This window comes from Carcharhinus amblyrhynchos, chromosome 19, assembly GCF_965287045.1.
Source record: "Carcharhinus amblyrhynchos chromosome 19, sCarAmb.v2.hapA, whole genome shotgun sequence".
NCBI classification, from domain to species: Eukaryota; Metazoa; Chordata; class Chondrichthyes; order Carcharhiniformes; family Carcharhinidae; genus Carcharhinus; species Carcharhinus amblyrhynchos.
Genome location: NC_137342.1, coordinates 50,790,326 through 50,805,016, shown reverse-complemented (window position 1 = coordinate 50,805,016; position 14,691 = coordinate 50,790,326). Strand labels below are relative to the sequence as shown.

Below are 14,691 nucleotides of genomic sequence, written 5' to 3'. Positions count from 1 at the left end.
TCCCTGCGGAACCCCACTAGTCACCGACTGCCAATCAGAAAGAGACCCAATTATGCCAACTCTTTGCTTCCTATACATCTCAAGACATTACCTGCAATCCCATGTGCTTTCCTTCTAATGACTATTGAAAGGAATTAATCCAACCTCCTACCTTCTGGTATTAGAATATTATTGTCTGTATTAAAATACAAGAATTATTATATATATTAAATATTAGAATGATGGGTATAGATAGAGTGAATGCAAGCAGGCTTTTTCCACTGAGGAAAAGGGAGAAAAAAACCAGACGGAATGGGTTAAGGGTGAAAGGAGAAAAGTTTAAGGGAATATTAGAGGGGGACTTCTTCACAGAGTGGTGGGAGTGTGGAATGAGCTGCCAGCTAAGTGGTAAATGCGGGATCACTTAACATTTAAGAAAAACTTGGACGGGTACATGGATGAGAGGGGTGTGGAGGGATATGGTTCAAGTGCAGGACAGTGGGATTAGGCAAAAAAATGGTTTGGCACAGGCAAGAAGGGCCAAAAGGCCTGTTTCTGAGCTGTAATTTTCTATGGTTCTAATATTGCTTTCAAAATGGATGTATCACTTGCAAAGATACTGTTTTTTTTTGTAAGAAAATGATCAGGAGGTAGATACCCATGATCTACCATGGTTACGCCTATCGTTTTAATCCCCATTTGGAAAATTGCTTGCCAGCATAAGAAAAGTATTTAGTTTGAAAAAGCAGTACTTTTGAATAATTAGGCCTGGACTGAAAGGAGACATCAGCTGCCAGCAGCCAAGCATCACAAAAGAAAAGACTAAAATTACGTCTCCAAAAGCCACAGGCATTGAGAACAGGTCTGAAACTTTCAATCCTGAAAGGGTAAACTAGCAAGTCAGAGTGACAGATCTTGGGCAGCATTATGGTGAATCAGGGAAACATGCAAATATTCAAAACTGGTGCTGTTCCCATCATAAGTAGCATGCTTACAATTTGTTAGCCATATAATCTCTTAATCCATGTACAGACATTATTGAAAAATTATTGCAAAATCGTTTGTAATTTGCTAATATTTAGATCACAAAAGTGTTGCAGAAATGTTGTTACATAGCAGTTGACAAAAACACTGAGGAATGTTGGTAACAAATGGTCCTTATTGCTGTAATAGATTTTACTTAAGAAGTTGTATCAGTTACGTATCACCAATGTTTATGCATGACAATTATAGGAAGTAAAAGGCAATTTTAATCATAATTTTCCTTAAATATAAGCTCCTGAAAGTTTTTTTTTGTATCTACTTACACCTAAACTTTACATTCCTGTATTTATATCTGATCTACATTTAATTACTAGGGCAGTTTTATTCAAAACACCCATCATTTGTCAACTTCTTTAAACTGTGTTATTGGAGATGCTGAGTGTAAGATGGGCCTTCACAAGCATGTACCCTTTGTGACAACTGCACAGATAACTAGATAAACCTGGTTGCTTCCTTCATACAAGAACTCTGGCCTCAGGTGATAACTAAACACTTTTTTTATGTTTAAATTATTTTTTGCAGTGCCTCACTCATGTACATGGCACACAATGCAAGTACAATTTCCAAAGAGTATTTTTAAGATATATATACCAATAGAACGGTTGGTTTGGATTCAAAAACCTACATAAATGTGGACTGATTCAACTGTTCAACAATGGGACCAGTATTTAGGCCTTAATAGAGGCTTATCTGATCTTTGAGAAGTGCATGAGTCCTGGCCACATGATTCAAGTTACTGTAACACCCACTATTTCAAAAACCACAATGCTCAATATTGTTAATCTTGGGAAGGCTTTTACTAGAGGACCCAATGTTATGAAGCAAATACTTTAAACATGCCCAGGTATTCCAAGACATTGCAAAGTGTTTTAAACAAGTGTATAAAGGGGAATATTAATTTTCTTCCTCACAAAGCATCTTGAGGGTGTGTTAAGTAGAAAGTAAACCAGAATGGAAACAGTAAAAGCCAACGCAGATCGAAAGGTCATCTTAATGAATCTTCCTTCTTCATGAGTAAAGAACTTTTGTTCAGACTGGAACAAAGCCAAATAATCTCATCACATTCACAAGCACTGCTCCCTCACAGTACCAGGACCTGGGTTCAAATCCCGGCTTGGGTCACTGTCTGTGTGGAGTCTGCACATTCTCCCCTGTGCCTACGTGGATTACCTCTGGGTGCTCCAGTTTCCTTCCATAGTCCAAAGACATTTTATTTAGGTGCACTGGCCATGCTAAATTCTTCCTCAGTGTACCCAAACAGTTGCAGGAGTGTAGCGACTAGGGGATTTTCAGAGTAACTTTGTTCTGTTGTTAATGTAAGCTTACTTGTGACACTAAAACTTTTAAGCACACGTCCCACACTTTCATATCCAACTCTTTCCTTCCTTGGCCTCTTCATTTCCATTTCTGGAGCTAGGTTATCAACCAATGTCCATAATAAGCCCAATGACTCCTTCAGTAACTGTGGCTACACTTCTACACTGCTCCCTGTAAGAACTCTATTCCATTGTCCTAGTTTCTCTGGCTTAACAACAGAACCATAGGGTCTTGACAGTACAGATAGAGATCATTCAGCCCATCTAATCTGCACTGACTCTCCGAAAGAGCATCCCATCCAAGCCCACCCATCCCCATAACTGCACATTTACCATGGCTAATCTACCTAACCCACACATCTTTGGATAGTGGAAGAAACTGGAGCATCTGGAGCAAATCACACACGTGAAGAAAGTGTAGACACCACATGGACAGTCACCCAAGACCAGAACTGAATCCGGGTCCCTGATGCTCTGAGGCTGCAGTGCTAACTACTATGCCACCCATTTTCTTCAAAGAATTCCCTCCTACCACAGTCGACAAGGCCCTTGACAGAATGTTTTCCATTTTTAGCACTCCCCACCCCCAGAAATGTGTGATAAAGATTCCCCTAATTCTCAACTTCCACCCCATAAGCCTCAACATCAATTCACCAACATTTGCACCATCTCTAGCCTGATGCCACTTGCAAACATGCATTCCCCTCAGCATTCTGAAGCAACCATTGCTTCTGTGACACCGTGCTCAACCTCAGTCCCTCCCTCTCTTCCCACAAGATATTTTCAGGCAAGTACAAGAGATAGAACACTTCCACTTTTACCTCCGCTCTTCACACCACTCAATGACCTTCCAGGGGAAACAGCTACTTGTTCCTCTTTCAATTTAGTATCTTGAATTCATAGCTCACAGTGCTACCTCCTTCCTCTACACTGGGGAAACCAAAAGCTAATCAATGACAACTTTGCAGACCTCCACTCAATCTGAAAACTGGACAGAGTTTCTAGTCACATTAATCTCCCACTCCGCTTTCAATATTGTTCCAACTAAACAGCAGCAGCTTGAGGAATGGTATATCCTCTTTTGATCAGGCTCTTTACAGGCTTGTAAATTCAACACCAAGTTCAGCAATTTCAGATCAGAGCATCTTCTCCAATTTTTTTTGGTTGTCAGTTGTTGGTTATGATTCTCCTCTCCCATTAAAACCTCCTCAATACACAACTTTTGTTTGTTCTTCTATGCAATTACCATCTTACCTTTTGTTCATGTAATCCCTCCAGCCTTCCACCTACCATTTGCTCTTCCACTCCCTCACTCCACTCAATCCCCACCTCTGTACCTGCTTACAACCCATTACATCTCTAAATTTTCTGAGGAAGGTCAGTGACTTGAAACATCACTGTTTCTCTCTATAAATGCTGCCAGACCTGCTGAGATTTTCCAGCAAGGTCATAGCTCAAGAAGAACGTACCACTTCACAGTTAAGTTTTGTTCCTTACACCATATTTGCATACTTTCAAATCCTTAAAAATAAACTCAAACGACTTTTTTCTTAACCACAATTGAGGTCACAGCTGTGAAGTATTTTTGGCACACTAAGTGGTATGACAGGCACAACCAAAAACAACTGCAACAGTAGCAAATGCCTCACAAATTTGAACCTGAGCCTCAAAACCTAGAACTTGAAGAAAATGTACTGCAGTACCCACTGGCAAATCAGACTGTTCCCATAACTTACAGTACATGCTAACACATGATTCAAGGTTAAGGGCTTGCACAAGAAGCTTACATGTTTACCCACAACACTAACTGTCAAGAATTGCTGAGGAAGCCAGTTAGATTGTAAAAGGAAACAGACTTTGTATTCTACTGCATCACAGGCTTAACATTTCCAAATTCCAACTCGGCTAAAAAGGCAAAGACAAACTGAAATGGATTTGCATCACTTTTTCAAACACCCCCTTGCCCCCCAGACCTCTCCTCCATAAAATTCAGCTCATTCAAAACTACCAACTATGGCCTATCCCTATACCAAGTGCCACTCTCCCATCACCCCCATCCTTGTCAACTTGCATTGACTTCTGGTCTCCTTACACCTACAATAGGTGCTTGACAGAAATCAAAGACAGTTGAGGGAACAAAGAACAGTACAAAGCAGGAACAGGCCCTTTGGCCCACCAAGTCTGTGCCAGCATTGATGCCTCTAATCTAATATTTTCTAAGTGGTCCACAACCCTCTATTCCTGCCTATCCAGATGCCTCTTGAATATTGTTATAGAATCTGCATCCACCACTTCCTCCGGCAGCACATTCCAGTCATTCACCACCCTGTGTGTGAATAACTCACCCCTTGCATCTCTTTTAATCTTTTCCCTCTCTGCAATCTATGTTTCAATCTATGTCCCTGAGTAACTGACCCTTCAACTCTGGGAAAAAGATTCTGACTATCCAATCTATCCAAGCCTGTCATAATCTTGTAAACCTCTATCAGGTTCCCTCCTCATCCTGACACTCCAATGAAAACAATCCAAGTTTGTTCAACCTTTCTTTATAGTCCATATCATCCAAACTAGGCAAAATCCTGGTAAATTTCTTCTGCACCCTTTCCAACGCATCAACATCCTTCCCATTGTGTGGTGACCAGAATTGTACACAGTACTCCAAATGCAGCCTAACCAAAGTCTTATGCGGCTACAACATGAATTTCCAAACCCTGTACTCAATGCCATGCCCAATGAAAGCTAGCATGCCATATGCCTTCTTGACCACCTTGTCCACTTGAGTTGCCACCTTCAGGTAACTGTGGATCTGCATGCCTATATCCCTCTTATGCTAATATTTCTAAGGGCTGTGCTATTTATTGTATACTTTCCTACTGCAGTAGACCTTCCAAATCGCATCACTTCACGTTTGTCCAGGTTAAATGCCATCTGCCATCTTTCGGCCCAGGTCTCCAGCCGATTTATATCCTGCTTATCCTCTGACAATGCTCCTCACTATCCACTACTCCCCCAATTTTTGCATCATCTTTAAATTTACAAGTCAGACCACCTATATTTTCCTCCAAATCATTTATATATATTACAAACAACAGAGGCCCTAGCACTGATCCTTGTGGAACACCGCTTGTCACAGACCTCCAGTTCAAAAAGTATCCTTCCACTGTCACTCTCTGCTTTCTAAGCCCAAGCCAGTTTTGTATCTATCTTACCAGCTCACCTCGGATCCCATATGACATCACCTTCTGTATCAGCCTGCCATGAGGAACCTTATCAATGGCTTTACTAAAGTCTGTATACAGGGGTTCAATGAGGTGATGTTACGTCATCAGCATGCACGTGAAACCTGACATGTTCCAGGATATCAATGAGGGCAGCATGCAAAACTGGTGGAAAATGGGATTAGAATAGATAGGTATTTGATAGCAGGCACAGACATAATGGGCTGAAGTGTTGAGAATTGGAAGGATAATGAAGATTCTTCACTAACGATTGTGCTTTGTTTACAATACCATTTGTTCAGCAACATCATGAATTTAAATCTGTTCTTCAATAGCCTCAGAATAACACATCAAAGATTTTCGACATATCTCAAGCCACAATGAAAATGAGCAACTGAGAGAAAATTCCATTCCTGGAGGCATCAGAAGTTAAGCTGGGCCCAGCTTCCTATCTTGATGGTTCAGAGGAACCGCACGGCATTCTCCAACTAACTTACTCCCCCTCCCTATACACAAAAATAGATTCAAGTGCTTCACTGCTATTTGATAGTTACTAATATAGAACAAAAATTGTCCACATAATATTCACAGCACTTTAACAAATCTGTACGTCGAGCATTTTAAGATGTTACACCATGAAAAAAGTGGTAAATAAATGCAAGTATTGCCGGGTCAAAATCCTGGAACTCCCTCCCTCACAGAACTGTGGGTGTGCCTACACGTTAGGCACTACAGTGTTTCAAGAAGACAGCTCACCACCTTCTCAAGGGCAACCAAGGATAGTCCAGCCAGCAATGCCCACATCTCATTAATGAATTTTAAAAAATAGACAAAGATAACTCCAAAATGAAGAGGGTTGCAGTCTTTTGAAAGAACTGAGAGTCTTCACTGCTTGCAAATGAACCTATTTGCTTTCTCCTCTCCGATCTCCACTTTACAACCTGACCATTAGATATGTTCAGATAAAGTTGAACAAACCACCAATTTGGTAAGCTGCTTCCAAAACACTGGCACTAATGTTTTTCTATTACAGTTTCTAGTTGTTTCATAGGAATCAAATATTCTGGTCTCAAACACTCATCCTGGCAGTCTATTTCACAAAACACAGAGGCATTCATCCTAAATTTGCCTATTTTGTTGTTACAAGCACAGTCACAATTTTGCGAAAGCAGACAATCCATGGATACCTAAAGTACCAAAAGTCTGGCAGAAACATGTTTTAGTAAGGAGTTGAAGGAAATCAGCATTAGTAGAAAATGGTTTTGAGGAAATTGATGGGATTGAAGACAGATAAATTCCCAGGCCCTGATAATCTTCATCCCAGAGTAATTAAGGAAGTGGCCCTGGAAATTGTAGATCCATTGGTGGTTATTTTCCAAAATGCTTTGGACTCTGGAATGCTTACAAATCGGAGGGTAACTGAGGTAAACCCTCAAAAAAAGGAAGTAGAGAGCAAACATGGAACTATAGACTGATGAGCCTAACATCAGAACTGGGTACTGAGTCTATGAGCAAGGATTTCATAACTCAGCATTTGGAAGGCAGTGGTAAAATCAGACACAGTCAGCATGGATTTACAAAACGGAAATCATACTTGATGAATCTATTGGAATTCTTTGAGGATGTAACTAGTAGAGTTGACCAATGGGAGCCAGTGAATATGGTTTATTTAGAATTTCAGAAGGCTTTCAACAAGGTCTGACATAACAGACTATTATGTAAAGTTAAAGCACATGGGATTGCAGATAACGTCTTGAGACGGATAGAAAGCTGGTTAGCAGATAGGAAGCAAAGAGTTGGCATAAATGGGTCTTTTTCTGATTAGCGGTCAGTGACTAGTGAGGTTCCACAGAGATCTGTGCTAGGACCCCATTATAAATGATTTGAAAGAGAGAGCTGAATGTATTATCTCCAAATTTGCAGATGATAGAAGTTAGGTGGGAAGGTGAGCGACAAAATGCAGAGATGCTTCTGCGTCATTTGGACAGGCTGTGTGGACATCTGCTTGACAGATGCAATATAATGTAGATAAATGAGAAGTCATCCACTTTGGTAGCAATAATAGGAAGACACATTATTACTCGAATGGGCTTAAATTGAGAGAGGTGGATAGTCAACAAGACCTTAGAATATAGAACATTACAGCGCAGTACAGGCTCTTCGGCCCTCAATGTTGCGCCGACCTGTGAAACCAATCTAAAGCCCATCTAACCGACACTATTCCGATATTATCCGCGTTTATCCAATGACCATTTAAAATGCTCTTAATGTTGGCGAGTCCACCACCATTGTAGGCAAGGCATTCCATGCCCTTACTATTCTCTGAGTAACCCCTCTGACATCTGTCCTATATCTATCACCGCTCAATTTGAAGCTATGTCCCCTCACGCTAGCCATCTGCACCCAAGGAAAAAGGCTCTCACTGTTCACACTATCTAATCCTCTGATCATCTTATATGCCTCTATTAAGGTCACCTCTTAACCTTCTCTCTAACGAAAACCACCTCAAGTCCCTCAGCCTTTCCTCATAAGACCTTCCCATCATACCAGGCAACATCCTGGTAAATCTCCTTTGCACCCTTTCCAATGCTTCCACACTCTTCCTATAATGTAGTGACCAGAACTGTACGCAATACTCCAAGTGCAGCCGCACCACAGTTTTGTACAGCTGCAACATGACCTAATGGCTCCGAAACTCAATCCCTCTACCAATAAAAGCTAACACATCGTACACCTCAACAACCCTATCAACCTGGATGCCAACTTTCAGGGCTCTATGCACAATCACACCAAGATCTCTCTGCTCATTCACACTACCAAGTAACTTACCATTAGCCCAGTATGCTGTATTCCTGTTGCTCCTTTCAAAGTGAATCACTTCACACTTTTCCGCTCCATTTGCCACCTCTCAGCAGCTTATCTATCTCCCTCTGTAACCTGCAACATCCTTCTGCACTGTCCACAACTCCACCGATTTTAGTGTCATCCACAAATTTACTAACCCATCCTTCTATGCCGTCATTCAGGTAATTTATAAAAATGACCAACAGCAGTGGCCCCAAAACAGATCCTTACACCACTAGTAACTGAACTCCAGGATGAACATTTCCCATCAACCACCACCCTCTGTCTTCTTACAGCTATGATGTGGAAACTCCACTCACCTGACAAAGGAACAGCATGTTCCGAAAGTTTGTGGCATTTACTATCAAATAAACCTGTTGGACTTTAACCTGGTGTTGAGACTTCTTACTGCTCTTACAGCTAGCCAATTTCTGATCCAAACCACTAAATCACCCTCAATCCTATGCCTCCATATCTTTTGCAATAGAAGATGGGAGTCCTTGTGCATCAGTTGCTGAAAGTAAGCGCACAGCTACAGCAGGCAGTAAAGGCAGCAAATGGTATGTTAACTTTCTAGTGAAAGATTTGAGTATGGGGATAGGGATGTTTTGCTTCAATTGCATTCGGCGTTGGTGAGGCCAACCCTGGAATATTGTATGCAGTTTATCTAAGGAAGGATGTCCTTGCTATAGAGGGAGTACAGTGAAGACTTACCTGGCTGACTCCTGGGATGGCAGGTCTGTTAGGATTATATTCACTGGAGTTTAGAAGAGTGAGGCGGGATCTCAGAGTCAGACAGGGTAGATTCAGAAAAAGTGTTCCCAATGGTGGAGGAGTCCAAAACAAGGGGTCATAGTTTGAGTTTAGGAGTAAATCTTTTAGAATAGAGGCGAGGAGAAATTTTTTCACTCAGTGTCATGAATGTGTGGAATTCATCATCACAGAAAGTAATTGAGGCCAAAACATTGTGGGGCTAAAGGGATCAAAGGATATTTGGTGGGGTGGGGGGGGCGGAATGGAAATCAGGATGTTGAATTCTATGAACAGCCATGATTAAAACAAATAGCAGAGCAGGCTCGAAAGGGCGAATGGCCTGCTCATGCATCTAGTTTCTATGTTTCTAAAATACCAAGTTGATTAAAAACTAAATCAGTAGTTTTAGTCAGTAAACAAATTAAGATTTGAAAACACTTGTACTTACTATTAGCAATAAAGAAGTGAGGACACCAACAACAATGTTGATAATTCGATCCTGAAAAAAAATGCAAGAAAGATTTCAAGGTACATACAATCAGGGTGTTAAAATACTATGATCCAATTTTAGTCAGTGGTATTTGGGAACCTCTTCCCAAGCTGTAATGGAGGCTGGATCAGTGAATGCATTCAAGGCCAAGTTCGATTTTTGATCAACAACAGAGTCAAAGACTACACGACAAACAGGAAAGTAGAGTTAAGACCACACAAGATCACCCATGACGTCAATGATTGGTGGAGCAAACTCAAGGCCAAATAGCCAACACCTGCTTCCATTTCTCATGGCCTTTAGTACTGGATCTTGTCCCATTTTACCATACAACATCCCCATGTTGCCTCCCAAAATACTCTAACCACAGTCATGCAATGGTCTTTATATATTCCTACAGTGAGATGATGTTAATAAACTAGGAATTCCTTAATGGAAGTAATACAACAGAACAGAACCATCAGGTGCAGCACTAAGTGTCTTTATGATCACAATGACTTCAATAGGACTAACACCTAGGGATTAGCTTAGAGGTTTAAAAAAAAAGGCGACATTGACAAGTTGGGCCGAAGGGCTTGTTTCCATGCTGTAGACTTCTATGACTATGTGGGACTGAACACTAACTGCTCTCAATGGGCCAGCATCAGCACACCGAGCTGAAAGGCTTCCTTTTGTGCTATAGATTTCTACAATTATATGAAGTGTGCTAAATAAGCAGTCTCTAAATAGTTAAAAAGACACATCCTTAAATAAACAAACCATAGAAGACCATGCAAGAAAAAGAGATGACAGTTCTGCAATGTTGTAATGTGCTGCTCACTGAGTAAAGAAGGAATCTGGAGCCAGTGTTTCCTCACCATATATTGAGAACACAAACGCAGGCTTCCTTTTCCTCCTCACCCACACAGGTGGAAACCAGTTCTTGTCTATATTGAGGTATAATGCCCGAACCTTTCCCAGCTGCTCTCATTTAACTAGAACATGCACTTCATTGTGACAGGACTGCAACATTAACACGGATGTAATGGCATAAATGGCAGGTAATGTATTGTGTGATGTATTCTAATAACATCCATTCCCTTATATTATGCCCATTCAGCTTTGACAGATTATACATCAAGTGTTACATCCATCCTAAACATGGCATCGGACAGTGGTGAAATAGCCCCCTGTCCAAATTTCTGTGCCCAATTGCTCATTTCACAGCAGTTTACCAGAGTAACTTGTGGAAATTCAGCCAGTGTATTTAAAATATACAGAGTCCAACATCAGTAACAGGGAAAACAATGGATTCAAAGCCAAGAGAAAGTGTACAGAAACTTAAACAACCATAATGTACTTTGAAACAGAAGACCTGAAAACTCTGGAGGATTTTAAAGATTAAATAAACAGTAATGCGTCCTTTGATGTTCCATATTCAGACATTTAGGAAAAAAGGGTGACACATATACATACAATGAACAGAATTCAATAGAAAGCATATGGAGACTCAGGAAGGGAACACTTTCAGCATTCAAAGTGAAGCAACTGAAAGAAGAGAAAAACACCAGTTTGTAGGATTAGACAGCACCAATCTAGCCACATATTGAATACTGTGTTCAGTTTCTAACCATAATTACAAAACGATGCATTTACTGAAAAGCTTGAACATCAGAACTGATCCCAGGTGTAAAGATAAACAATGAAGGAGAATCTGCAAAGCTTCATCAGTCTAGAAAGCAAATAGAAGATCCTCACTAAAATATATTATAAACAATACAAAAAAACCCACATTCATTTGAAAATACACTAAGACCACATAAGTCAAATGGAAATTAGTTTAAAAAATTTGAAGGAGATAACTGAAAAATAATTTTATTCAATTAATCATAAACGGTTGGAATCATCTGCCAAGCAGAACAGAGGTAAAAATATATGCATCATTCAAAATACTTGGGAATATGACAGCTTAGGCAATGTAGAAGGATGAACTAACTGTCCTTTTATCCCCCGGCTTTTCTTGCATTATGTAAACTGAGTTCAACCATAGAACCACAGAATCCCTACAGTACAGAAAGAGGCCAACCATCCCATCAAGCCTGCACCAACTCTCCAAAGGAGCATCTTACCCAGCCACCCAGCTCCCTGCCCTATCCCCTTAACCACACACATTTAACATGCCCAATCTATCTGACCTGCACACGTTTGAACTGTGGGAGGAAACCAGAGCACTCAGAGGAAACACACACACACACACACAGGGAGAACATGCAAAGTCCACACAGGCAGTGACCCAAGGCCAGAATCAAACCTGGATCCCTGATGCTGAGACAGCAGTGCTAATCACCCTAGAATCAAATTTCAGTGATTAATATTACCCAGTACTTCGGTATGCATCTTCTCTGGAACACTGATTTTGTCCCTATACCAAAACTATAGTGTTTGAAAAACTCATCAATAATGTTAAATAAAACATTAAGCTTTTGCAAGTACACCAATTAATCTTCTCGATCTGACACTGACTCCTTGGTGCATGCTTAATAACAATATTTCAGACTGAGAAGAACTCCTCTGCACAGTATTTATAGCTGGAGTGTAAATGTGTTCTTTGTATTTACGATCTTGCTGTAAGTAGAGAGATGAAATCTCCCTGAATGTGCTTGTGCTGCAAGAGCAGAAAATGTGACATTACAAATAACAGCAGTAGTAAGTTACTGCTACAATTTCATTTTGTAAAACAAAGCACATATCTTGCTTCCATTTTGGAGAGACTATGCAAAAATAAAAGTCACCACAGTCCCAGACGACCATAGGCTGCTTTCCCTTTTGAGGGGGGAGGGCTGACTGGTGGTAATTTAACCTGACGATCACCACACCTCAGGCAAGGGGCAAGGTTGGACAGGGGCCTTTGTGAATAAACTCACTATGCACAACACATGAAAACGTGCAATGTAACAAAAGTTGATTTGGAAAAGTGGAGACAGTATTAAAAAGCAAACATAAAATGGGCTAAATAGCATGTATTTAAGTGTTGTTGTTGGAACCAATAACATTTCAGCACAGGCGATCGCTCACTTTACCTTGGCTGCTACAAGCTCCACATCAGAACTAACATATTCCCACTTTCCTGTTTGTTTTCCTTGTTTCAGAGGTTCTAAATATCAAAAACTAAGAGGTGCTTTCAAATGAAATTTGCAAATAATATTTAATAGTAAGTATCACTCTGTTAATTCTATAAACCATGACATGGCAGCAATTCATAGAATTACTCCAGGTATCTGTTACTTTATCATCAAAAGACTGGAACAGGAATAGGCCATTTGGCTCCTCAAGCCTGCTTCACCATTCAATAAAATCATGGCTGATCTGATATTCCGCAAATCCACTTTCCTGCACTTACCTCGTAACACTTGATTCCCTTACTGATCAAAAATTTATCCCATCCTTAAATGTGCACCAGGACACACTCTCTCTCCTTCCTCCTCCTCCGCACCCCACCCCAGCTCCCTGTGGCAAGGAGTTCCAAAGATTCTCACTTCTCAGAAGTAATTCCTCCTCATCCCAGTCTTAAACCGAGACCTTGCCTTCTCTTCCTGGACTCTCCTGGGGGTGGGGGGGCGGGGGGGGGGGGGGGGGGACATCCTTATTTAGCCTGTTGAGCCCTTTAAGACTCCAACATGTTTCAATGACATCACCTCTCATTCTTCTAAATTCCAATGAGTAGAAATCAAATTGTTTAACCTTTCCTCAGAAGGTAATCCCTCCGTACCCAGGATCACCTTAGTGAACCTTCTCTGAACTACCTCCAATGAAATAATATCCTTAAATATTACTGCTCGGTGCTCCAGATGTCGTCTCACCAGTACAGCTGCAGCAAGACTTCCTCACTCTTATACTCCAACCCCTTTGAAATAATGGCCAACATTTCATTAGCCTTCCTGACTATTTGCTATACCTGTGTGCTAACTTCCTATGTTTCATGCACAAGTACCCCCAAGTCCCTTTGTGTAGCAGCTTTCTGCAGTTTTCCTCCATATAAATAATACTGTTCTTTTGATCTCCTTTCCAGGATGAACAACTTCACATTTTCCCATATTATTACCACATTTGTTACTTACTCAAAAATAATGCATCAATTTCAAACCAAACCTAAAGCAGGCAATAAACAAGAAAAAAAAATCAAATTACTTTGTGCTTCAGTGGAAAACCAAATTTGAAACTATAGTACTTTTATCCAAATCCATCACTAAACTCATCTGAATCTTTAAAATTGGAGATCACAATGAACTGTTGCCTTCTGTACATCCTTACCCTTGCTGATGTCTCTCCAAACAAGGGCCTGTTGTCTTGCACACTAGTGCCATAAGTCCTTGTGGAATATTCATCCATTGCAATTTTAGATGGTACACTTTCATGCAGACCAAAATCTTGCTTGTGCTCTCTATAAAGAAGTTATCCTGAGTACATCATGGAAAATATATTAATTCATGGAGACATCTAATGGAACGCACTTCAGCTGCTGACTACTTCCACTTGTTTTTCATGGTGAATGATTCTGAAATAAAAGAAATAAATGAGTGAGTCATAATGAACTTGTGCCTGTACTGCTCTTTTGATTTGCTTTGCCTTGTGACAAGAAAGATGAATGGTTTCCTTTGTACAAATCAACAGTCTCCCAACAACAAACGCCACTGCCAGACCATGTTTTCTCATGCAACTTAATTTTAGTTACATTAAACCATTAAGTTCTTCAAATATACTTCGCGCTATGCAAAGACATGTCTTTATTATTGGCAACAGCAGGCAAACAAACTTCCAATATTTAATTTTCTCCACAATGATACCCATTCTAAAACTAACAGCTATCCAATAGTCACTACTCAGATTTGGTTTCAGAAACTATACTGGAGCAGATCAACTCAAAGCTAAATACTGCAAATGCTGAATATCTGAAATTTAAAAAAACAGGGCTAGAAATATTCAGAAGATCCGGCAGTGTCGTAGGATAGAGAAACAGAGTTTCAGCTCTAAGACTTTCAGCATGAAACATTAACGCTATTTCTCTCTC

General features: G+C 40.4%; 1 protein-coding gene across 1 annotated transcript in view; it reads right to left on the bottom strand.

Annotated features, from left to right (window-relative positions):
* tmem243b (transmembrane protein 243, mitochondrial b) overlaps positions 1-14,691 on the bottom strand; it is a 29,813-nt gene that overhangs the window by 6,646 nt on the left and 8,476 nt on the right. The window contains exons 2-3 of the mRNA XM_080207773.1: positions 13,935-14,178; positions 9,603-9,653 (exon numbers count right to left, since the gene is read on the bottom strand). Of these exons, the coding sequence (XP_080063899.1) occupies positions 9,603-9,653; positions 13,935-14,012 (129 nt within the window). The 5' untranslated portion in view covers positions 14,013-14,178. The remainder of the gene's footprint in view (positions 1-9,602; positions 9,654-13,934; positions 14,179-14,691) is intronic.